General features: G+C 38.2%; 3 protein-coding genes across 3 annotated transcripts; 1 reads left to right on the forward strand and 2 right to left on the reverse strand.

Moving 5' to 3' along the window:
* Nucleotides 1-2,607: 2,607 nt before the first annotated feature.
* Nucleotides 2,608-4,320, reverse strand: LOC128736252 (iduronate 2-sulfatase). Its single transcript, XM_053830732.1, has 3 exons — nucleotides 4,108-4,320; nucleotides 2,857-4,054; nucleotides 2,608-2,802 (listed from the first exon to the last, which is right to left on the reverse strand). Exons 1-3 carry the CDS (start codon nucleotides 4,318-4,320, stop codon nucleotides 2,666-2,668), a joined length of 1,548 nt encoding a protein of 515 aa, XP_053686707.1. The 3' UTR covers nucleotides 2,608-2,665.
* Nucleotides 4,321-10,273: 5,953 nt separating this feature from the next.
* On the forward strand, nucleotides 10,274-11,410 carry LOC128737545 (E3 ubiquitin-protein ligase RNF113A). The gene is made up of 3 exons (XM_053832213.1): nucleotides 10,274-10,398; nucleotides 10,473-11,181; nucleotides 11,245-11,410. The coding sequence occupies exons 1-3, from the start codon at nucleotides 10,329-10,331 to the stop codon at nucleotides 11,408-11,410; spliced, it is 945 nt and encodes a 314-aa protein (XP_053688188.1). The 5' UTR covers nucleotides 10,274-10,328.
* Nucleotides 11,411-12,019: 609 nt separating this feature from the next.
* LOC128733440 (H(+)/Cl(-) exchange transporter 5) lies at nucleotides 12,020-17,682 on the reverse strand. The gene is made up of 12 exons (XM_053827019.1): nucleotides 17,057-17,682; nucleotides 15,579-15,876; nucleotides 15,200-15,363; nucleotides 14,296-15,132; nucleotides 14,024-14,238; nucleotides 13,757-13,965; nucleotides 13,558-13,698; nucleotides 13,370-13,479; nucleotides 13,212-13,312; nucleotides 12,983-13,146; nucleotides 12,708-12,921; nucleotides 12,020-12,642 (listed from the first exon to the last, which is right to left on the reverse strand). Exons 1-12 carry the CDS (start codon nucleotides 17,162-17,164, stop codon nucleotides 12,552-12,554), a joined length of 2,652 nt encoding a protein of 883 aa, XP_053682994.1. The 5' UTR covers nucleotides 17,165-17,682; the 3' UTR covers nucleotides 12,020-12,551.
* Between the last annotated feature and the right edge of the window lie 7,269 nt (nucleotides 17,683-24,951).

Here is a 24,951-nt window from a genome sequence, read left to right on the forward strand (position 1 = left end):
TTCTGCGCAGCTCCTAATTCTGCGCATTTTTCTTTATATATGTATTTTTCAACATTGTGCATAACTATGGCCATTGTGTTATTTTTTTATAAATCTCTGTTGAATATTACGCCATTATTCTCAAAAGGGCCATAATATTTGACAGCGAAATAAATTAAAGTGAAACTGAAAGTATTTTATATGTCAGAAAACAATGTCGTTAGCGCCAACGCTAAAACTGTCCTTCTAGAAAATTAACAAAATAATGATCGAAATTCTTTGCAATGATCAAATTACCCAGCATAATTAGAAAAAATAATTAGTTTTAGTCATGTTTTAGGCAAAAAGAGTGATTGCATGCCTTGTTTTCGTTGGAAAAATGCGATGCAGTAGTGCGCAGATTTGGGCACAGATTTTTTATTCATGTTCCAAATTCTGCGCAGTAATGTATCCTATGAAGAAATCGCGAAAAAATACGCAACTTCTCCCAAATGGCTGAGGTATAGAGGCATAGAAATTCAAGTAGAACCTTTAACTTTCATTGATTGGAATCCTGTGTTACAGCTCGGGGTCCGAACCTACGAACGCCCATTCATGGAACCATGTCTTCTGATTTTTTCGACATTCGAACTTCATTGAGCTGTCAGGGAGTGGGGAAGTGGTTTCTATATGAAAACACAATTGTTAATATTAGTCTAAAGTATAATGTTCAGTATAGAGAAAATCCGAATGAACTCGCCCTTCACGTTATCGACAATAAAATATTTAAAATAAGCCAATTCAAATGATAATAATGTTCCTGTGCCACCTGGACAGCACAAGAAGGCCAGATCATGGATTTAATCATGGTAATGGCTAATGTCGGATTTTTGATGTGCTTTCAGCGTATAAAGACATAAACTACATAGTATGAATGTTTATTGTTACTTTTTAGGTGCGCAGAATTAGGAACAAACATGCGCAGAATTAGGAACATGGGCAAGAGAGTGCGCAGAATTAGGCACCGTGGATAAGTTTACAAAACGAAAGATATACTCAATTGTTGGTCGACTTTTAATTCCCATGTTTTTACCATATATTATAGACCGTAGCACTACATGTTGCTGCTATCAACGTTATCAATTTAACTCTAGAATACTTATAATAGCGGAGGAATCATAAAAATGTCTTAACTGCGCAGAATATGGTACGTTCACGGTATTAATATTTTTTTGAAACGATGATTCTACAATTGATGAAGGGACGGTAAGGGAAAGTAATGAAGAAGGATTTCTTGGGAATGGAGGGGAAAGAGTGGAAAGGAAGGGGGGGGGGGTTAATAGGTAACTACGCTTAACAAGTTGTCGTTGTGACTCCTATCTTTTGTACAATGCTGGAAGGTGCATGGGTCGAACCAAGCAATAATCAGAGATTATAACCGGATTTGAACCCACAACACCTGCCAGGGCGTGTGGCTCGCTGGTACCCGTGTACCTTTGAACCATAGAGGCGCTGGACAAAGAAGTCTGCACAACACGAACAAACAAGACACATCACTTATGGTTCTTACAAAACATTAAAAGTACCTTTTTCGCTAACCGGTTTCGGGTTTGATCCAACCCATCTACGGAGCGGTGGTCGACTGCATACGTATTGTGATTTGTTGTCTGCTACAGATTCAGTTTCGTCAGTTGGAAGAGAGGCGATGAGATGAGCGCCTCATCTTGATTCATTAAAAGCCGATCTGCGGTGCTTGCTGATGTACATCGATTCCCACGCATTCAAATGAGAGGATTTTCTCACATTTTTTAGCAGCTTTGCGTTCTCCCAATCAATTTCGTGTTAAGTTGTTCTTACGTTAAGCAAAAAAGTCAATTTATAAGAAGTCTGCACAACCCCCCTTATTAACCGTAGCGACATTCCCAAAAAATCCTTCTTCATTACTTTCCCTTACCGTCCCTTCATCAATAGTAGAATCATCGTTTCAAAAAAATAATAAAAAGCGTTGTCAATAATCCAGATCGATTTTAGTTTCCATTTTCTGTAATGTGGTTAGTTTACGAGTACAGTAGGTTAGCCTAAGGTCCCAGGGAGGATATGGGTGCTTCTGAGGAAATTTAGAGATCGATAGTTCCTTGTTCCCAATTTTCAATCGTTAGTCCGTTTCCGTCACGTAGGCCTTTGCCGAGTGTTCCGACCTGAATTACTATTTATGTCGTTCATTGCTTTGTTTCTTTAGTGGTACTGGCTTGCAAGACCCGCAAAGGGCACCGATGCCGATGGTACGAAGTATCCTACCGAGACACTCAAAAGTAACTTTTGATTAAGTGAACGAAAAATATCTAACTGCTTAGAAACGAACTAAAACAAAAAAATAAACTCCTCCTTTGAATTAAGCCGTAGCAAGGTTTAAATTCAATTTAATTATATTTGTTGTGTTCAACATACTTCTAAGGTTGATTTACAACACTGCTTCCTACGATACCGTCAAATGAATGTTTCGTTCACTCCTGAAGTCTGATTTAAAATTCGTATTATGTATGTGTCTAACTTGCTATATTATTCTCAACAAAACAAACTAACGGAATATGATCGATACGTTACTGAGGGGCATGGCAGCTTATGCTTTTCATTCAAAGATAACCTTCATTTGGTATTACTTACCTTTCTTTTCACTCCATTGTATGTAAATGCAAAATTCATGACGTTAAACAAATTTTTTCTTCAATCTCGATAGAAGCCAATTCTTTGTCTCCTGCATCTGTGGACGATCCGCTAGGTTTATGTTCTCCTGTGGATCAATGCTGTGGTCGTACAGTTCCTCACCATAGATTTTTGTCCAATCTGTAACAACGATACAGCAAAACAATAAAATATTTTACTCAAATTTATCCTTACCTCGACCAAATGTCACAGGGTCAAATCCTGCCCAAGCCGTGTATCGAAAACGACGATTACGAATGCTGTAACCCATTATTTTAATTTGGTACAGCTTTGGTTTGTCACTGTTGGGATAAAAGGTTGGATATGCCTCTGGTCGCGGATATTGGCTGAACGCTTCTTCCACTAAGCCGTCCGTGGGATTATCCAAAATATACGGCAGTAAAGACTTTCCTTCCACGCATGTGTCAGCGTTCGTATCGGTAATACACTTTTCTATCGGTGGCAGTCCCGCCAAATCCACAATTGTGGGAAACAAATCCAATAGCTCGACCACTTTATCTATCTTTTTATTGACCTTAGGTAGCATGTCTGGACTGTAGACTATCAATGGTACATTCAAAGCGACGTCGTAATTACTGTATTTAGACCACTCGGCATGTTCGCCTAGTGACCATCCATGATCCGAAGTTAATAAAACAATTGTGTTGTCAAAATTAACATCCTTCAGCAGTTGTCCGATCAAATCATCCACATAAGTAACAGAAGCGTAATAATGTTGTCGAATCTTTAGTCTAACCACGTCGCGGATTGGTCCGAAAGGATAGCTAATATTCAAAGCTTTCATATCGTCTCTGCTTCTAATATCCAAATACGAACTCCAAGCTACGAGCGGTAAACCGTGTGGAGGATAGTCAAGATCATGTGCTTCAAATTTTTGAAGATCATGCAGATCTAGAAATTTGGCGGGGAACTTAAATGGAATGTGCGGTTTATGGAATCCAACTGCTAAAAAGAATGGTGTTGTGGAGTTCTGGTGTTCTGATAAAAACATTTTTGCTTCCCATGTACTCTGAATATCGGGTAATGTTTCATCAGGTTGTAGCTTCAGAACCACCGGACAGAGTAAATTTTTGCTAACATCTCCCGATGCCATATCAATGCACGTCGGTTTGTTCATAAACTCCTCTGTTGATGGATGAAATGGTACAGAACTCCAACTGAGCGGATAATCATCCGAATAATTCGATGAAATCCCGGGGTGAAAAATTTTTCCTATAGATTGAGTTAGATAACCATGCTGTTTGAAGTATTGAGGAATGGTAGTGAAGTTCCCAGCGGATTGTCTCCAGTAACTGTAAAAGTCATACAGTTTGGTAGTGTCCGGTCTCCGGCCCGTTAGAAAGGAATTTCTACTTGGAGCACATAACGATTGCTGAAAAAATCGAATTTTCGTGTGCATTCGCCATAATTAAATTACGTGCCTACCTGTGCGAAAACATTTGTGAACATGAATCCATTTTTTGCCAGTGAGTCAATGTTGGGCGTTATGGCCTTGCTATCGCCAAATGCACCAATCGCCGGCCGAAAATCGTCCAGCACAAACAATAACACATTATTGCGTTTAGTAATCTGAGACGATGGTTTAACACCGTATGCTAACACCAATATAAAAAGCGAGTAAATGCTAGCACCTTTCATCATCACCACGCGATACTTTCGCCTGCAGTTGCACTTCAAAGGAAAACTTATTGCGCTTTCGTTCAGCTCTGTCTTTGCTAGAGGCCTCAAATGGAATGATGTCACGGCATAGCAAGAATAAATGAACTGATTATGTACATGGTTCTTCATTTGTTGTCTGTCTTTCTACAGACTACATGCACAGGATATATTGTAGTTCAAGTTCAAAGGAGAGACTCAAAAAAGAAAGTTGCTTCTATTCATCTAGTTGTGCAATCTGACTTTTGTGATGCATGTTCAATATGATATGTAAGGACCGCAAATTCGAGTGAAATTGATTGGCTCAACCAATCTTAACTTTGTTTATTTTATGAGTAATGATAAATGAATGAATAAATCAATGAATGAATGAATGGTACTACCACCTGCTTTAGCTAACCATCCGTTCATAGCAATGGGCCTATCATGACAAGAAGAATTAGTCGGTGTTAAATCAGACCGGACCAAGTCGCAAAATTCAAAAAAAAAAATGAGTTAATGACAGCAAACGATCAAGTATTTTTAAGCTACATTTTGCTCTAATTAGACTACATAAATGTTGAAAACAGTCAAAATTACAAGATAATTTCGAACGATTGATAGCTATAAACCATACAGAGCAGCAAACTTTAAACGCGTTTTTCTCGAAATCAGAGTTTTGTCATTTGGTTGGGTCTGACTTAACACCGACCAATTGTGCATATTCAACGATTGGTCATATTCATTCCTGTATGAAGGACCTAAAGGAAATTGGTCGGAAAGCAACATCACTTACACGTACTGTGGATGTTGAGAATCGCCTTCCAGGGGCTAGATCCAATGAGTTAATCGTTGAATTAGCCCTCTTAATGTAGAATGGCCCCAACAAGAGCCCGCTCGTATACAGCATTTAGAATGTTTTGTAAGAAACGTGTTCAAAGAACATGCCGGAAAAAGTTTTTTAGAATGTTTTGGGATTGATTGTTTTGTATACCAAATATAATAGAAAAAAGCAGTAAAATGTATATAATCTTAATTTTGGACCTCTATTCCATCACACAGGCAAATTTTAAGGGAAATAATTTACTCAAAAAATCTATACCTATAAGAATGGATTTCTGTCTGTCGGTCTGTCTGTCTGTCCCTATGTTGCTTTTAGAATCGAAAACTACTGAACCGATCGGCGTATAAATTTGCATATAGGGTTTTTTATGGCCAGGGAATGTTCTTATGATGATTAGAGACCCCTCCTCCCACTAAGAGGGGAGGCTCCCATACAAATGAAACACAAATTTCTGCATAACTCGAGAATTAATCAAGCAAATGGAACAAAATTTTACATGTGGGTGTTTTTCAAGATAAGAATTTTTTCTATGGTGAATTGAGCCCCTCCCCACTTTAGGAGGGGGGCTCCCATACAATTGAAATACAAATTTCCTTATAACTCGAGAACTAATCAAGCAAATGGAACCAAATTTACCATGTGGGTGTTTTTGTAAGCAATTTTTTTTTATATGGTGAATTGAGACCCCTCCCCACTTTAGGAGGGGAATAATGACCCCTCTCCCTTTTAAGACGGGGGTGCTTCCATACAAATGAAATACAAATTTCCTCATAACTCGAGAACTAATCAAGCAAATGGAACCAAATTTAGCATGTGGGTGTTTTTGTAGGCATTTTTTTTCTATGGTGAATTGAGACCCCTCCCCTCTTTAGGAGGGGAATAATGACCCCTCTCCCTTTTAAGAAGGGGTGCTTCTATACAAACGAAATACAAATTTCCTCATATCTCGAGAACTAATCAAGCAAATGGAACCAAATTTGACATGTGGGTGTTTTTGGAGACAAGAATTTTTCTATAGTGAATTGGAACCTCTCCCCGCTTCAGGAGGCATAAATTTTTTCTATTATGAATTAGGACCCCTCTCCCTTTTTAGGAGGGAGGGGGGGGGGGTCTCCCATACAAATGAAATGCAAATTTCCTCATAACTCAAGAAGTAATCAAGCAAATGGAACCAAATTTGGCATGTGGGGGGTTTCGGAGGCAGGAATTTTTTTAATGATGGTTTAAGACCCCTCACCCCTGTGGTAGGGGGTTAAGGACTATCATACAAATAAAACAGAAATTTTTGCGTAACTCAAAAACTAATCGAACTCGAGAAATGTTTGACTCTTTCATAGAACATTAATCAATAACAAGACCTCCAAAAACCATCAATAGTGACATTAGATAATTCAGCGCGAGACGGCCACAGGCCGCGAGTGTTGCCGGCGACCTGCCGTCGGAAGCACTGGCCACTGCGGGGGGCAGCTCCCCGTAGAGATCACCTCTATCTAGATTTATTTATTTTCCTAGATCTACTGACCTCTATTACTTTCCTTCAGTTGGGTCACCCCTGCGAAATGATACTTTCTACGAAAAGATTTTCCGTGAAATGGTTCATCCCGCGTAAGGTTTTTCGCGAAATGGTATTCTGCGAAATTCTATATTCCGCGTTATGGTCAACCGAGAATTGGTGTTCCGCAAAATGGTATTCGGCGAAATGGTTTGTAGTGATGGCGAATATTTAAATGCTATCCGGTTTATTTTATTAGGCTAAGCAATGGGGGAGTTGTTTTCTACTTTACTGTGCGGAAAATTTGTACCGTGGACACCCGTTCGTTTGACCATTTTTAATCTGAACACTTTTTAATTTGAACCCCGCTGGTTTGCACGACATGCAAATTAAAAATGGTTCAAATGTCATTCTCAACATGACATCATTTCTTTATGCAGACAATGCACATAAACACGATTTGTTGGTACTGACCTAGCGTGTTTAATCGGTTTCACATTTCGTTTTGCTAACGATTACGATAGAGATTCGATCGGAAAATGCAATATTCGTACTTGCAACTGCCAACTAAAACAAACCACCAAAATAATAACAAAGAGCAGGGCAGCCAGTTCACACAGGTTTCAGCATATTTCGGGTTACCAGTTGTTCAAATTAAAAAGTAACCCCGTTAGTTTGCATGAGGAATCGTTCAAACGAACGGGGGTCCACTGTATATTAAAACACCCATGAACTCCCCAGAAACTTGCAAAACTCAAGATTGTGACAAAGGTCATCCGAGATTCGCGATTTATGTACAACACAGTTTAATTTGTACGAAGTTTGTCGGGTCAGCTAGTATTGAATAAATTTTTACAAACTCGCGTTCGCCCCGGTTGTGAAACAGTGAAGTAAAGTCTTTTTTTTCGTGTTGGGGACTTACCACCGCGACCATTATTCTGATCTATTGTGGGATGTCCTCTTTTAATTTATGCCATGTCGTATCAGTGAGCTATCAAAGTTTTATGAACCACCTCAAGTACTGTCGGCATTTTTCACAATCAGGTGATGCATTTCGTATGAAATTTATCACCTGATTAGGACCAGCATTCCAAATATCGCAGGGCTGAGTCAGCCCCTTATCAAAGTATCTACGTCGTTTCTGATATAGTGCAACACAGTCGCACAACAAATGTTCGGAGCTTTCAATCTCATGATGACAAAAGCGACAGTTAGCTTCATTAAGTTTACCGATAAGTTTCAGGTGATACTTACAAGGACAATGTCCTGTTATCAAACCGGTGTATGTGCTCAAGTCGGATTTGAAAAGTTTTATTAATTTTGTGATTGAAGAGCATTTGGCTCTATAAAACGTTTTGATTGTCGGACATTCGAGGTAATATTTCAGTTATTTCTGCTTGAAATGCAGTGGGATGTTTTCCCATTGAAACTGAAACGTTAATCCCTGGGCCTGTTATACCAGCACCTGCAATGTTATGTTGTCTTTATCCGTCTGTGTAGAATACCAGTGATCCTTAGCAAAAATTAGGTCAAGAACACGATCGAAGTAGTTACGCTTAGGCATATGGTCTTCGTTCATTAATATTAAGGGATTTATGGAAAACTCTTTAAGAATACTCAAGTGTCCAATAAGATCGCCATCGAGAAACCTCATGGATCGCTTGAGCCTTAGAGCACTTTTCACAGCATCCAATTGAATGAATTGATGTAGAGGAAGAAGATTGAGTAGAGCTTCTAAGGTTTTAGAGGGAGTGCTACTCACCGTTTTTTACAGCAGTCTTTTTTACACGGTTTGTTTGTATCGATTACTGAACAACGGAGTAACTTAGAGACCATTTACAAACTACGTGACGAATGTCGGGCCGGTCCTAAATGTATTGAGAAATAAATGAGTGGTTCCCGAGTTGCCCCGTTCTTAATAATCGAAAAAGCAAACCTTGTAAAAAAGTACTTAAGTGTAAATTAAGAAACTGATAAATTACTTTGCATTTAAGGTGTTTCCCGTTAGTAACTGAATGTAATATTTTATTTTCACTTTAAATTTCTTTATTTTCTCCTTTATTTTTATTTTCTTTTGTGAATTTTTCGAAGTGTTTCACAACCGGGGACACGTTTTTTGGTCAAAAAATTCTACACTCCCAATCTCACTTTAACTTTTTTGTTTCAAGCAAAAAATAATATTTGGCTATGACCAAAAAACAAAACATGTTTCATAACCGGGGAAATTGCCCTACAATACAATATATAGAACACAATATTTATAATAGCAGCTTATTTTTCTCTCTGGTAATACTACACAAATGAAAGCAGAGTACCCATCTTGATTTTCCATAGTTCTTATATTGCTGATTGCATAAAAAAAATCCATCAAAAGTACGCAATCGCTCATATAAGTGTTATTTTGGATTGAATCGTTTCGGTGTTTTCAGCGCACTTTTTCGTCATATTCCAAGCAATAAGTGCGCCGTAGACACCTAAACGATTCAATCTAAAATATCATTTTTACGAGCGATTGCGTACTTTGGATGGTAAATTTTTTCTTCCAATTAGCAATAACTGTACCGTGAACGCAGGTAATTCAGCTCCTAATTCCAATCACTCAACTAAAATAGTTGATTTTTAAAAGATAGAATCAAGAACCATAGTTAATGCGAACCCTCATGATCAAAACTTGCCCTTGAATTATAAATTTCAATTCAATCTTTTGAATATCGGCTATTTTCGTTGAGTGATCGGAATTAGGAGCTGATCGAAATAACCTGCGTTCACGGTATATCAAAAGAATGGTTCCAGAGTATCTTCAAACACCAAAACGTCTTGAATGAACCTCATAAAAAAGAATGAAAAATCATTAGTATATATTATCTAATACCATAAAGGCTCGTGTGATTTCACTTGCCTAAACTACAGTTGGCGAGCAACATTTCAAAACGTCTAATGTGCAAATAAGAGATGCTCTTTGCGTCTCCTCTCTTACGCTTATCACGGCGGCATAAATGCACTTGAATGCGTCTATTTCGACTGAATCCTTTGCTAGCGTTATTGGCTAGCTAATCATTAACAAAAATTGGGTTAAAATCAAGGGGTGGGACACTCGGCACATTGTGCCGCGGCACAACTCCGGTTCAATTTTACATATGAAATGGGCACTGCCAGTTGTCAAAATCATCTCGCACGATTGCCAGATCTATCAGATTATAACGAATTTAAGGAATCTTGCAGTTCAGCACTTTCGGTTCAGCATCGGCACAGTTCGGCTCATTTCAAGTCGCCTAACATAAAACCGGTTGTGACGAGTGACCGACCCCTTGATATAGACTCAAACGGAGAAATCAATAAACGTGTTCGATTTAAGAAAGCTACTTAGTATGCTATAGAGTATGCTTCTAAATTTTTATGATTAGTAACATCCGGAATATTGAGTCGTTGGATTATTGGGTGTCGGATTAGTGAGGGCATACTGTAACATCGTTACTTCCGTTACCCGAATAGCCAAAAAATATTGATTTAAAAACTTTAAAAATTAATAAAACTTGAATGAAACCTGTTAGTTGGCCTCACTGTCGTTTTGCGTGATGTTTAATAGGTTTAATAACAAAACAAAACAAATAAGCGAAATTTAAGCTGGACATTTTAATTTTAATATAAGCTTTAACAGTTTTTGAAAACCGCGTTATGTCTGGATTTATAAAACGAAACGTGAAAAACAAATTCGCTCGTAAACGCCAACAATCATCTGGTTCAGGTAATACTCCAATTTTTTTAATAAACGGTCTATCTAATAATCTAATAAGGTAAATCATAATTATTGATATTTAGATAATTCCGAGCCAGAAAGCAGTATAGTTGTATCCCAGGAAAGGAAACGAAAGGCTAATCCAAATGTTCAGAGCTCCACCGCTCTGAAAACTCGTCGCAAACCGGTAAACAGTGATAATTCCGGAAATAGTTCAGACGACAGTGACGAAGTCGGTGTGAGTTACAAGTCAAAACGGTCTGCCGCGCCAGCTGGTCCCCAGGATCAGGGCGCAACAGCCGAACTGGAGATTGAAACTTCCAAAACTCACGATGCTCAAGCTATTTATGAGAAAAGCATTGAAATTAACAAAGAACTAGAAGGAAAAGAAGACGATAAAATTTATAGAGGTTTGAACAACTACACGCAGTTCTATAAGAAAAAGGATAGTGCTTTAGGAAACGCTGCCTCGGGAATGGTACGGAAGGGCCCGATTCGAGCACCGTCTAACATAAGATCCACCGTGCGGTGGGACTATCAACCGGATATTTGTAAGGATTACAAGGAAACTGGATACTGTGGCTTCGGCGACAGTTGTAAGTTTTTGCACGACCGAAGTGACTATAAGCACGGCTGGCAGCTGGAGCAGGAAGCTTCCACCACCGGCGGAACATACGCGAATGATTCCGATGACGGTGACGACACGAAATACGAGATTCACTCGGACGAGGAAGAACTGCCATTTAAATGCTACATTTGCCGGGAAAGTTTCGTAGATCCAATTGTGACAAAGTGAGACATTAGCTGCAGCTATATTTAGGGATAGAAAATAACTGCTCTGTAATTTATTTGCAGGTGTAAGCATTACTTTTGCGAAAAATGTGCTCTGGCAAACTATAAAAAGTCGACACGTTGCGCAATCTGTGGAACGCAGACCAACGGAATGTTCAATCCGGCGAAAGAGTTGATAGCCCGATTAAAAGCGAAAGAGATACAAGCGGATGATTCTGATACTGATTAGTTAAATATTACCTAAACTGCTATGGAATATAAATTCGTAAGCTTTTTTATTTACGCCGATTTCGTGTTATTGAATCATAAGCGCCTTGTTTTTCACGTCAAGAAATTAATCCTGTTGAAATGACTAACGCATGAGTCTTTCAAAACCCTTTATTAGGCAGTGACAAGCTGCCACCAACAAAAAATTTTTATTTTGCTTCTATAAATTATATTGATGTCATTATAGACGTAAAACAAATCTTTTTCGTTGGTGGCAATATAATTGCCACTGTCTTATAAAGGGTTAATTCGTCTTTCATTTCACTTTTACACAATAAAGTGACGCAGCATCAATTTACTGTTGGCAAAATAATGCTCAATTTTGACGCAAATCAAAATAGCGAATTTTCAAATATTATCAAATGTCAGTTTTTATTTTCATACTTGGATTGTATCTTTGGGTGTAAAAAGAAACAAACGATGTTACATAAATACACAGTTTATTATGTCTTCTTTTACAATTCTCAACCTTGTTTGCCGAATATCTTAACATTTTAGTAATGCTACTGCTGCAGATCTCATACACTCCAAGTAATTGGAATTTCGGCTTTACCAGTATTATCTCGCATGATGCTGTGAATAGGAGTACAAACTTCACCCAACAGCGTTGGGTTAATTTGATGTGTTCTTGTTTTATTATACAAAATACCAAAAATGGACTAACATTGTATAAAATTTCTTTAACAGAGTCGTTCTACAGCCTATCTGCTTCTAATACTTAATAAACAGCCTGCATCAATGTATCAACATAATTTGTTTTAATTGCATATAAATTATAATTCGAATTAATTTCTAAACTATTATAAATCCGATAACAGAAATATATATATGTAATATGATATCTTTTGTTCACTATTTTTCAAAAATTCTATTAGGATGTTTAAGGTTACTATTTCTTAAGAGTTTACTGAGGGTATCAATATCAAAATTAAAACTGTTCGTTACCCTGTATAGCGCGAGAATATTTATTCAAACCCCAGTCTACGCAAGGATAGTTCAACTGTTCAAAGCCACAGAAAACATAATTACGGGTTTAACTTAGAACGAATGATGTTGCACAGTTTTAAGTATAAGATAAAAGAAGTATATGGAAGCCAATTGATCTAATTGAACAGAACCGTATTTGGATCTTCGTTATCCATCTGTTTGACGTGCCGCAACACATCTTTTTTGGTAATAACACCAAGCAAACGCCTGCAATTGAAAACATGTTATTGCAAATATTTCATCACGAGAACAAAAACTTCAAGCACACGCACCCATTATGTGTCACTAGCGTTTGCCGCAGACCTAGTTTTCTGAACATATCGACTACCGTTTCCATTGGAGTCTGATCAGTGACCGTAATGGGCGCCATATCGAGAATCTTTTTCAACTTCAATGGGGATGGCCCCAGACCTTGAACTGGTTGCGCCGACGTGAATATGACCAGCGACTGACCCGTGATACCGTCAATCATACGTCGTGCGTTGGCTGTAATTGATTTATAAAGAATTTAAAGTTGAGAAATAATCGATCAACAACCAAAACGAACCTATTGCGAGATTAAGATCCCTTCGTAGAACGAAGCCTACGAGATATTGGTTTTCCTTCGACACAACAACCGGAAAACCGTTGTGTTCAGTCTCTTTGAGAAGGGTTTCAATGTCGTCGACCGTCATTGAGTCCTGGGTAATCACTGAAAGTGATTCATTGCGTCTGAAAATGAAATTAGGCGTTTTCCTTTAGTGACAGGTTGCAAACAGCTATTACATATAACTTACTTTGGTTGCATCACATCGGCAGCAAGGGTTGTGTGCTGGAACTCATCCTTGCTGTCCAAAAATGGATAACCATTGAGTGCTATATGTGCATCGTAGATGCCCTGCAATCAAAAAGGGTTTAATGGGATGCTCATCATTTTGACGGATTCGCAAGTCACCTGTCTTCCTAGCGCATCGCCGACCCACTTAGAAGCCATAGCAGCAGCCATTAGCGGTACGATATATCGTACGCCGCCCGTTAACTCAAACATAATTACAACCAGCGAGACTGAATAACATAACAAAACCGGCAAATTAACTGTTAGAAGATTGATTGTCAAACAAAAATTTAAGTCATGTCACGTACCTGTCATTCTTGTCACCCCGCCCAGAACAGCTGCTGCTCCGACTATGGCATATAGTCCCGGTGTGATACAGTCGTCACCCGTTGAACATTCGCCGGAAAATATCCAGATCTTTGGATAATGGTAAGCTAGTTGTTCCATTCCTGCAACGAAATGTCGGTTAGTGGAACTGGCCACCAGCTGGTAAAGTGCGAAATTTACCGATGCCAACAATTCGACCCATAATAGCACCTAAAGCCAGTGAAGGAATGAACAATCCGCATGGTACTTTCATGCCAAACGTGAAAATCGTCATTACAAGTTTCATTACGAGTGCCAGCGATAACAACCATATAGCTTTGTATACGCCAGGACCAGCTGCAGCGCTTTCAATAGCCGATTTTACATTGGTGAAGTTACGATTGTAGTCACTAAAATTAAATAAAGATTAGTATTTGGCCATGCTTATTAGTACGGCACAAACCATACCAAAGGTAATCGCTGTTGGATATTCCACATTGACTGAATAGTAAATAAATTAGCTCGCTCGTATTCATACGAGTGTAATGATTCGGATATGCAATGATCGCGGTAATCAGGGTGACAACTAGTACTTCCGTTACCGGATACTGACCTAATTTGCTGTACTTTCGGAACCGGCACCACCACAAGTTGGCCTTGATGAAAAGTGTTGCTATTACGCCCTGAAATAAAAATTAAAATTAGAAAAGATAACAACCTTGACGATTACTTTAGCACACCCCAATTACTCCCAAGCCAATGAAAGGCACCAGCTCGAAAAAGATCCACGGTTTGTTGTATTCCACATAGAACAACACTGAATGTTCATTTCCGAAAGGATCAATGGAACGCAGAATGAAAGCCGCTATCAGAGCACAGAAGAACGACCGCCACAGCGTTTTCAGGGGAAAATAGTAGGACACTTCTTCTAAACTGAACAGTACTCCTCCAATCGGTGCACCGAAGGCAACAGATACGCCTGCAGCAGCAGCTGCTGATATAATCTCACGCTTTTTGGCTTCGTTTCGTCCATACTTCGGAAAGAGGTACGACAGAATGTTTCCTATACAACTTGCTATATGTACCATCGGACCTTCTTTGCCAAGACTTAGTCCAGTTGACACTGCCAATATCAACCCCACCGACTTGATGATTAATGTCCACTTGCCCAAGTAGCTGCGAATGATGAACCCCGAAAGGATCGTTTTGATTTCCGGTATACCGGAACCGCACGCGTATGGTGCAAACATTCTAACCAGAGAGGCTGCAAGTAATGCGAATAGCATTGCCCACGCAATGTAGAAAAAGTATGATATGATATACGCGCCCACTCCCTCGCGAGAGGAAGTAATGATCTGCGACCACGTGTACCACTGCGAACAGTTACCGCTTACAAAGCTGGTTTCGTTTGACGACCAGCAACACTGTTCCCGATTAAGCCAAAAAGCCTGCGGACATATTCCAAACTTCAGATCAGTCATCCAACTTGCTCCAATGTCGATGATACCAGCAACGCAACCAGTGAAAAGACCAACTAGTAATACACAGACCCATCCGGATGAAGCGTCGTGTGCTCCCTGAAAGATAATGCAACTCATGGTTTAGTTGAATCCACAGTCCAGTACTTCCGAATGGCAATCTTACCTTTATTAGATCCCACAGCGAATCTTGCCGCTTTTTCACTATATACCGGTGTCGCATGCGGTCACGAGCTATATCCCTTTGCCAATCAATCGTATGAAAATCGTCATACTGACCAATCCCTGGTATGTCATCGCTAGTATCAGTCATCCCGGAAAAGGAGATGCCTAAGTGAATATAAAAATATCCAGTTATCAATGCGCTGCTTCTCTTTATAATTATTTCATATGCACTAGAATATAGATCTAGAAGATTCATAACACTGTTTCTGGTGATTATTCACACATCATACTTTACTTCCAGATTAATTATCGTTATCACAATTCTTGCAATTGAAGACATTTCAATCCTACGAAATATGCTTTCTATAGGACAAACTTACCCTCATGATCCGAATGAAAATCTCGCCCAAATCGAGAATGCGTGGGTGAAGTCCGCACGCTGTTGTCGCTGCTCGCGTGCAGTCCCCCAGCCAGCCCACTGCTACCGATGGTACCCTCACCACCGCTGCCACCCAAACCGTCCTCTCGATTGCCCCCACCATTCGACGCCGCCGAATGGTACTGATAGTTGGGGTTGCTTACGCTGCTTGGCGTAATGTCAATCATACCGTCGTCCGATGCTACCGAAAGCGATGTCGTACTTATGAAACTCTTCTCATTAGCCGGGGAAGATGCAGCCTAAAAAAGGCGAGGAAAAGAAATTGCACAAATTACTAATTGCGGGGAATACAGTCATAACGTGCATAATATCCAGCCAATAAATTATTTATAGCGACAAATCGGTTTCGCTCGCTGAGCGATCCGAAAGAAGGGCAAATTTACGGTTTGTCCAGAGAATCCATTTCGACTATCAGTTTACAAAATCGATGCCAACAATCGATACTATCTAATATATACTGTAGCAAATTTAGAACATCGTAGAATTTCTGAAACTTTTTAAAAGCAAACGTTTTATATTGGTGAATATTTTACATTATCTTATGCTTCACTCGATTTAAACGACACGAAAAATTATTGATTTAAAGTTTATCACAATATTTCACCTGATTTTCCACTATGTGAACTAACTGGTTGGTTTGTTGTAAACTTACATTAACAATGAGACCTTAAAGGTTCTAAATCAGGTATTTGAGCAATTATTACAGTTCAAGAGAAGTATCATATGTTGTTTATCAGTTCAAAAGAAACATATTGAATGCATAAAAATCGATATGTTCACCAAATGCGCATGATTCAACCCAGTCGAGGAAAGTTCTGACAGTTTTCGTATAGGGGATAGTAGACGCTAATATGACTTACAATTGCATGAAAAATAACTACTAAGATAAACAGGACAGGACTCAACGACACTTCTATTCTAAAACTGAAAGCCTTTAACATGTATAACATTCATCTCTGTAATAATTTGTGAAGCAAAATTATAAATATTGTTTAATCTGGAAAACGACAATTGAAATCTTAGTTCAAGCTGACTGACGAACAGCGCATCTTCTTAAGTTCCCCACAATTGTGTGACTTCCGTTGCTTACGTATACGAGCGGTTGATCGTTTTTATTCACATCAATATTAAGAACCTCTCTCATCCATACGTGATTTTCAAACGGACCACCTTTCCCAGGAAATCAAATTACGTATTTACAGCAATATCACCAGAACTAAATATTAAATAACAATAGCAGATAATGCAATCATAGCTGCTATCATTTGTGACCTAGAACATGAACAGACACTACACGTACGACGTACCTACATATCACACATCTATTAAAACCCGAGCTTTTCCCGCTGCACTCAGAAGACTACTAGGTATGTAAGAAATATGCAAACTAGATAGGTAGATTGGTGCATATTTACTTACCTTTCTGCCTACTGCCTGATAAGAAGGGTGATCCGCACTTAAAGGATGAGTGCCAACCAGCGTTGATGATGTGGAAAGATTCGTTCCCTTCAGAGGAAATTTTTCCATTCCGTCTCGGACTATCCTGTTTTACGGATAGTCGATTGATCTTTATAAGTCACCAATAATCAGCTGAAATAGTGCATTACGAAAACTTTCCAATATTTTTTTTACAAAATCACTTTTTCCAATGGGCGGATAGGGATGTTTAGTGTATACACTTGCAGAAATGTTATCAACTCTAATGTCCGAAAGATGGTACAATGATGACTTTGTAAACGTATTGCCTCAACTTTTAAACACCAAACAATTTCACGATACTTTTAGGACATACATATATGTTTTGTTTTATTCTTGTCATCAATTTTTTAGAAAAGAATATCAACGTTAATTCTAATAATGCGGGAATAATGACACTGATTTTTAAACAGAAGGTTCTGCGTGACCCAATGCACTCTCACCACACTTTAGCCAGTAACCGCGGGTTGAACTGACGAATTAATTTTTTCTAATTGTCAGTAAAATCCACAAAATATTTTTGAGAATTTTGCACTACTTTTACTTTAATTTTTGCTGACTGAGAAAGAAATTACGGTATGACATTTTATTTTGCTTTAAAGCGTCAAAGAACATCTAACGAAGGTATCTTATTCGGACATAATTAATAATGAAACGCCAATCTCTTGAAAGAAAAGCTTTTACCTACACGCTCACAAAGATTTAACTCGCCAATGAGTGAGATTAACGCAAAAATGACAAATTCCAACCATCACAATAATGCCTGTTAAAGTACCGTGTACCCCCACTGTTATGACCTTCTTTAAACTGAACATGTGTAATCAACCCAGGCGAATGCGTGCACAATGTGGGCAATATAGAAAGGCAATGAGGAACCCGTGTATCAATGCTTCTTATAATCACAGAGAACAGACATTCATTTTGGCCTCGCAACGTGTGTAAAAGCTCAGCCACCATTTTGAATGTATGTGGTAATGCCTACGCTACGTGGCGCTCACATCACCAATAGAAAGAGCTTTGGTTGTTAATATCTGTCAATACACATCAAAGCTTTCATCATATTTTTACCAAAGCATTTAACTTGTTTTTAACAGTTGCTACAGCAACTAACGTATTGTTTACCCATGCTATCGAACTTGAAATAAAGGTAAACATTTATCAATAATAGTAACTATTGTAGAATTCCTGTTTAATTCTTCGGAGAAACTGTGTTTCTGTATCGGTCACGAGTTATTGGCAATTTTGGCATACAGGCCGAGAATAAGCCGCGATTTATCAGCCGCCACCTTCGAGAGCAATGAATCCCAGCCAAACCGTTGCACCCGGGGATATCGTTGATGTGATGCAGGTCTTCCGGTGTTCAAAAATTCACTGTTAGTACCACCGCGGTGGGGTCATGCTGCATGTAACGACGAAATGGAGCGATGCAATGTTGAAAAACTCACAAACCGCCAAAATAACAGAAAATATTGAATTGCGCTTTTCAATTCGCTGTTTTCAATGTTTAGCCGTACTCAACAAATAACATAAACAAAATCGATCCGTTGCTACAACCGTTGCTAGGTTGCTACAGTAACTAACATTAGAGTTGCCAGTATTTCGAATATGTAGATTATGACAAGAATATATAATGAATTTGGCAACGTGGATATTGGGCAACTGGCGCACACTAAGAGAGATGTCGCTAGTGTCTTGCTTAAAAGCTTACACACCATTTGCGAAATATTTTATATGAACAAAATTGTCTGTTCTCTGTGTTATAATGCCCAAGTAACAACGGTAGCTGAATTGCAAGAGCAATTACTGTTTACGGGTTGGTTTAAGGCGATCAAAGATGCATAACGTAAGCACTTAAATGGTGTTTGAATAAGCGATGTTTAAGCTACTTTAAGTTTTTCAAACCAGTTCTCTCCCAAAAACTTACAAACAAGCTAAATAGCGGATTTTTCTGCTAAATAATCTGCTTCTAAACAGCCATACCCAAGGAACATTTTTGTTGTATAATAGCTTGTGAAGCACTTGTTCCGCGGGTATTAGCTATACAATAATCAAATAAGCTACTCTTAAATAAAAATGTTTGCTGGGTAAACATCAAACCGTTTTACGGCTGCTTAAAAGTGTAGAGTGGAAGCTTTCATTAGGCTCACAGCTTTCAAACTACTTTAAGGCTGCTTAAGGGTGTTAAAGTGGCTTTACAAACTGACAGCTTACGGCTGACAGCAAAAGTTTGTCAGTTATCGACTGCATCACGCTAGGACGGGCTAGGCTTCAGGTGTAAAGATATTCTCACTGTCTGTTCTGCAGATGCAAATGGGGCGGATCATACGGTGCCCAAGGAACAATTTTTGCTTATTAAACGTTTAACCGACAGCTTTTATTCAGCACATGCTGTATAGCTGCTTTTCAAGTATGTCTAAACACCTCTGTTCAATGCTTATACAGTTGGTTTTGGAGAATTTAAACAGCACAGTGCTGAATATGAGCGTGAAAGATGCGTTTGTATGACTGTTATGTAACGTATAGTAAAACGTTTATTCAGTACGTGTATGTCGTATCCAAATCTCGAACCTCACATCTGTTGTTCTCGAAAGTAGCACACAGAATGACATATCTCATTTTTCTCATGTTACCCGACCTTACGGGAAACGTTGCATACACGCAAAGGAATTCTGTACGAGGTTGCCAAACGTCACGTCTTACTTGGAGTTAGTATTTGGGCAGTGCTACCATATAAGTGTTGTTTTCATCTGCTATCCAAGTTCATAGCTAAGCAAGTTTGTCAATTCATATATGCTGAGTGCTATTAATTTGATTTCATTCTACCACACCAATGCTATTCACTACATCCGCCTTCGGCTATACTCCTTGATAACTTATTTATCAAAATTTTAAATCAAGAGTATCAGAAGGAAATGTGATTATGTATCATGTATTATCATAAATATTATATTGTAGAAAAGAAAACAAAAACATCTAAACTTTTCCCATACTTGAATTTCGTAATGACTCACTATTTCATCTCTTAGCCTCTACGAATAATTGTTAAAATCATTAGGAATGGTAAAGTTTAATTATTCTTTCAAAATCTTAAAAAAAAACGTACTGGTTTTTATCGCGCCTTCATGATAATATATTGTACATTCCGAGAAATTATTTAGTTTCTCATTATGCCGTGGTTAATCATACATTCTTGACTGTGTTGGTTTAATTTACTCTTTCTTTGACCGCTGCTAAAAGCTGCATTAATTCTGCTCTATTACTTACAGATTTGTCCAAAAACTGCATTAAGTTATCAGATAACTTAAATGTTTGTTGCGCTCCTGAACAATTTGCCCATTCTTAAACCGACAAACTACCCTAACATTCATATGATAAACATGATTGTTATAAGACATATTTTTACTTTGTCACTCTTACGTTGACAGTTTCTTACGAGATTTCATGTGTTTACAAAAGATATGCGTCGCTGGGCTCAACTGCTAGCACAACTAAATTCACGAATTTTTTTTTCTTTAAATATCACAATATTTCAACTGCAGTGCTACCATATAAGTGTTGTTTTCATTTGCTATCCAAGTTCATAGCTAAGCAAGTTCGTCAATTCATATATGCTGAGTGCTATTAATTTGATTTCATTCTACCACACCAATGCTATTCACTACAGTGTAGATATGTTTATTAAACTTCTGCTGATGACACTGAAGCTACGTTTATTCCACAGCAGTTCAACATTTAGACAAGCAAAAAGAAAAAAACCTGATTTAATTCACCTATTGGTGAAAGGAACCTTTGTTATACGATCTTACTTGCTATTTGAGATAGAATAGCGTTGGTTTACATAAAAATTTTGGAAATTGAATAAGCTTACAAAATTTGAACAAAATAGTAGCACTTACAAATTTTGATAGTTCTTTTTCTCATGAAATTGCTGAGTAAGTTGTTACTAATGTACTTACCCACATTAGTAAAAGTAAGCAAGTAAAAGTAAGTTGTAAGAAGAAATATTATTCTTTAACATATACATTGCGTAGTAAAGGTCTAGTTTATAGGTTTTTGAACTATGCATAACTATGCATCAATAAGGTTTTCTTGAAAAAATTTCATCAATTTTTATTAACCTTCGGTTACTCACGCTGTTGTATTCTGAATAACATGTGTAGGTTTTTGAATGCCATATTTACCAATCGGTGTTTAACTAACGTATATTCTTCAAAAAAATGTTCAGCAAAATGTCTGAATTATTCAATGCAATAATACTTTAAATTGTTAGGAAAATAGGTCAGCATAAACAGAGAGCACAGAAACGAAGCAAGCAGCATGTGAGGTGTACCCAAGGTTGCCACCAGGTTTTCCCGAAAATCTGGCGAACACGAATAAAAGTGTCTGGCAAAAATCTGGTGGTAAATTAGTCCGATGGGGAGGCGTTTTCCTGAAAAAATCTTGCTCGTTTTGCTCACCGTAGATGCAAAATTTTGTCCAAAATTAGAAGTGATGACCTTTTTACAAGACGGAGGATCGAAAATCTGGCACATTGCCAAATATCTGGAAGGTTTTAAGCTTTGTCTGTTGGTCTGGCGCGCAAGCAAAAATCTGGCATACTGGCAACCGTGGGTGTACCGCTATTGGCCCCAAACTGGAATTTTTTTCACGTTACTTCATATGGAAAAATGATGTCTGTATGTAGCAAAACTATCAGCAAATGTAAAATGTTTAAAATGTATCCGTCAGTTGGTAGTCGAGTAATTCGGGGTTAAAATCAGGGTATTTTTATAATCAAAGTTCTACAGTTTCTAAACAAGCAAACATAGAGGTATACTATTTTCAGCAAAGTTGTGTATTTTTACTATTTGTATAACTTTGTAACACATGAAAAAGTCATACAACAATTACAAAAAGAGCTAAAATAGAAAAACTGATTTTACAAATACAGAAACAATAAATAAGATTTCTCTGTCTTCGCTTCTATCTCAGGTAACAGTCTTCAGCAAAATTTCTTGTAATAATAGGCTCTAAAACTTTGCAGAACATATCAATGTGTTATATTGAAACTGAAAAAAAAATTTTTTTCACTTTTAGGGGGATTACTCCAAATTTAAATTGCACCAGATGATAGAACATTCAATTTCAAGAAACTCTTCCGAAGGTTCGATAAACTTAAAAACAAGTTTTCCTAGTCAAAACTCTAGTGCGTACGTTTTCTTTGGTTTTGGGCTATTGTGCGCGCGAGTAACTGTGTTGCAAAAGTTGGCGCGAGCGTTCGAGGATTGATATCTTTTGACCGGTAAAACCAATTCTTATGAAATTTTGCATATATATTCGTAGTGTCAAAACCTCTCGTTTGATATTAAAATAATTGAAATTATGTAAATTATCTTGGTTAAAATCATTATAAATTATTGTTAATTTTGGTGTGGTGTATACGATTGCTCATAACTTTCAAATTAAACGTCCAATCCAAAAACCATTCAATAGTGATCTATCCGGCTATATTACCTGCCAAATAAAACTTATAGCGCATAAATCGGTTTGGCCATCTCTAAGAAACAGGCGATCATTTGAACCTTATCAAAAATGGTTTTTTAAGGCTAACTTTTAAACTGCTTGTCCGTTTTCAATAAAACTTGGTAAAAAGTTTAGTAACAGCAAGAGCTTTCGTTTGGTACTAAGATCGTTAAAATTGGTTGCGTAGTTCAGGAGAAACGCGTGTCACGTAGTTTTCACATTTTTGCTTATAACTTTTAAACGAAACGTCGGACCGCAAAGCAATTCAATAGTGATATACTAGACAATAATACCTTTCAAACAAAAGTAAAAGCGATCAAATCGGTTCAGCCATCTTCGAGAAACAGGCGATAGAAAATGAGCTGCACACACACACATACACACATACACACACACACACAGACATTGCTCAGTTCGTCGAGCTCTATCGATTGGTATATGTGATTCGGCCCTACGGGCCTCGGATCAATTTCGTGTTTTTCGACCAATTTCTAAACCTTTGTTATATAGTATAACAAAGGTAAAAATATGCAGGAAGTATTTTTATTTTATTTTGTGGGTTTCGTTATTTTCATGGCCATTTTTGTATTCATATATTCTAATTTAATAAGAGACTTTAGTAGGAAATCACTGGTTGACTCAAAATTCATTAGGCCTGCCATATACTTTTTCATTCACCCGGATTCGAACTTACATCCTGTCGGTCGGAAGTCGTCAACGAACACATCTGAGATAATCTGACATATGATAGGCGCCGAGTTTTTAGCCGATGTAGATTTACCAGCTTAAGTTTGTCAAGCGTGGAACAAAAATTGGTTAAAATGCATTTAAGCGCTGAAGAATAGTTTCTTAAATCATGTTTGGCATCTGCTGTACAAGCTTACTTTAGAAGTATTTATTCCGCACATGTTAAACATTTAATAAACTATTTCTACTAAAATAAAGCATTTCGCTTGTACCACCAGCATTACCAGCAACATAACACAGTCACAACGCAGAGGACTTTTTTCTCTTGAATATTGACGACGGTGAGAAATCCAGAATGTTCGGCTAGCGATTGTTCATTTAGTGATGTGATTAGTTAGTAGCAGCAGTTATTAGTTAACAGCAGAAGTGATTCGTGCTAGTACGGCAGAGGAGGAGTACTTTTGTCACCCCGTCATTAGTTTACGCAGATAGTCCTGAGCGTATTGCTGCTTTAAGTTGCTCGCTGTCTGTGCACATCTATTTGTCATCGGCTGGGATTTAGTTTTTTGACGTAGGACTACGTCTTTGTTTACTATACTGGGACTGGGTAGCACTTTGTAAAAACGAGAAATAGAAGTGTAACGTTTGAATGAAATATTTCAAACGCTAATAGCTACTATACTACTGAACGAAACATAACAGTTAATATGTCGTTGGATAGATAAAATGTCTAGCAATTTTATAGTAACATATTAATAATAATTTTTTATACGCTAAATAGTGAAATGTGTGTAAAATTTTAAGGTCGAATTTTCCCATACATTTCCCTTGTGATCGCCTAGCTTCACAGGCACGGACGATAATTAGATACACCAAAGGATTTGGATCCAAATGATAACCTTTGAGACCACTTTGTAAGCCACACCCCTTTTCCAATCCAATTGGCAACATCGATGGCTATTGACGGCAACACCGACCACGAAGACAAGCGAAATCAACGGACAATGGCCAACGTGAATCCCACACGATGCACTTTACGTTACATTTTACATTATCCCCATCGCAGACATGCGAAATTGTTCGATAGCTTGCTCAATCAGTGTCGGACAATCATTAAGCAGCAGCAGCCGATATGGTTTCCTCCACCACCTACACTAGCTTACAAGCAGCAGCGGCAGTGCCAGTGACTATAAAATGGTACTCTTGGTTTGCCGTCTGCTCATTCATCGCACAATCGCACTGACGGACGGTCAGTATTTACCATCGACGGCTATTGGTGGCGAAAGCAACGACATTTGGCGGCAACACCAGCGATCGGAGGCAACACCGATAGCAATTGGGAGGTAAAAACGATAGCATTTTGGCGGCAATTGGAGGCAAATCCAAGGACTTTTGCGGCAATTAATGTCATCTTCGATGACAATTCGAGGCAAACCCAATGGCATTTTGGCGGTAATTTTCGCAAACCAACACTGAAGGCAAATGGAAACGGATCGACTGACGGGCAGCAAATTCAGCAGTAGGCCGTTGTGGTCTTAAACAGTTCTTATAAGAACTATAGTAATTGAAGAATGGAAAGATTTTTCTACACTTTCTAAATGATTAACGTTCCATTCGGATAATTATTTGAGCAGCAGCAGCAGCCGATC

Source organism: Sabethes cyaneus, chromosome 2 (genome assembly GCF_943734655.1).
Source record: "Sabethes cyaneus chromosome 2, idSabCyanKW18_F2, whole genome shotgun sequence".
Lineage (NCBI taxonomy): Eukaryota > Metazoa > Arthropoda > Insecta > Diptera > Culicidae > Sabethes > Sabethes cyaneus.

Bases quoted from the DNA above. Each gene is read 5' to 3' on its own strand.
- LOC128736252 (XM_053830732.1), bottom strand. From the start codon at position 4,320: ATGAAAGGTGCTAGCATTTACTCGCTTTTTATATTGGTGTTAGCATAC. The intron at 4,055-4,107 runs GTAGGCACGTAA...CGATTTTTTCAG, and splicing joins TCACAAATGTTTTCGCACAG to CAATCGTTATGTGCTCCAAG. The intron at 2,803-2,856 runs GTAAGGATAAAT...TCGTTGTTACAG, and splicing joins CCCTGTGACATTTGGTCGAG to ATTGGACAAAAATCTATGGT.
- LOC128737545 (XM_053832213.1), top strand. From the start codon at position 10,329: ATGTCTGGATTTATAAAACGAAACGTGAAAAACAAATTCGCTCGTAAA. The intron at 10,399-10,472 runs GTAATACTCCAA...ATTGATATTTAG, and splicing joins CCAACAATCATCTGGTTCAG to ATAATTCCGAGCCAGAAAGC. The intron at 11,182-11,244 runs GTGAGACATTAG...ATTTATTTGCAG, and splicing joins GTAGATCCAATTGTGACAAA to GTGTAAGCATTACTTTTGCG.
- LOC128733440 (XM_053827019.1), bottom strand. From the start codon at position 17,164: ATGGAAAAATTTCCTCTGAAGGGAACGAATCTTTCCACATCATCAACG. The intron at 14,239-14,295 runs GTGTGCTAAAGT...TTTTTATTTCAG, and splicing joins TTGGCTTGGGAGTAATTGGG to GGCGTAATAGCAACACTTTT. The intron at 13,313-13,369 runs GTGACTTGCGAA...TTTTGATTGCAG, and splicing joins GCGATGCGCTAGGAAGACAG to GGCATCTACGATGCACATAT.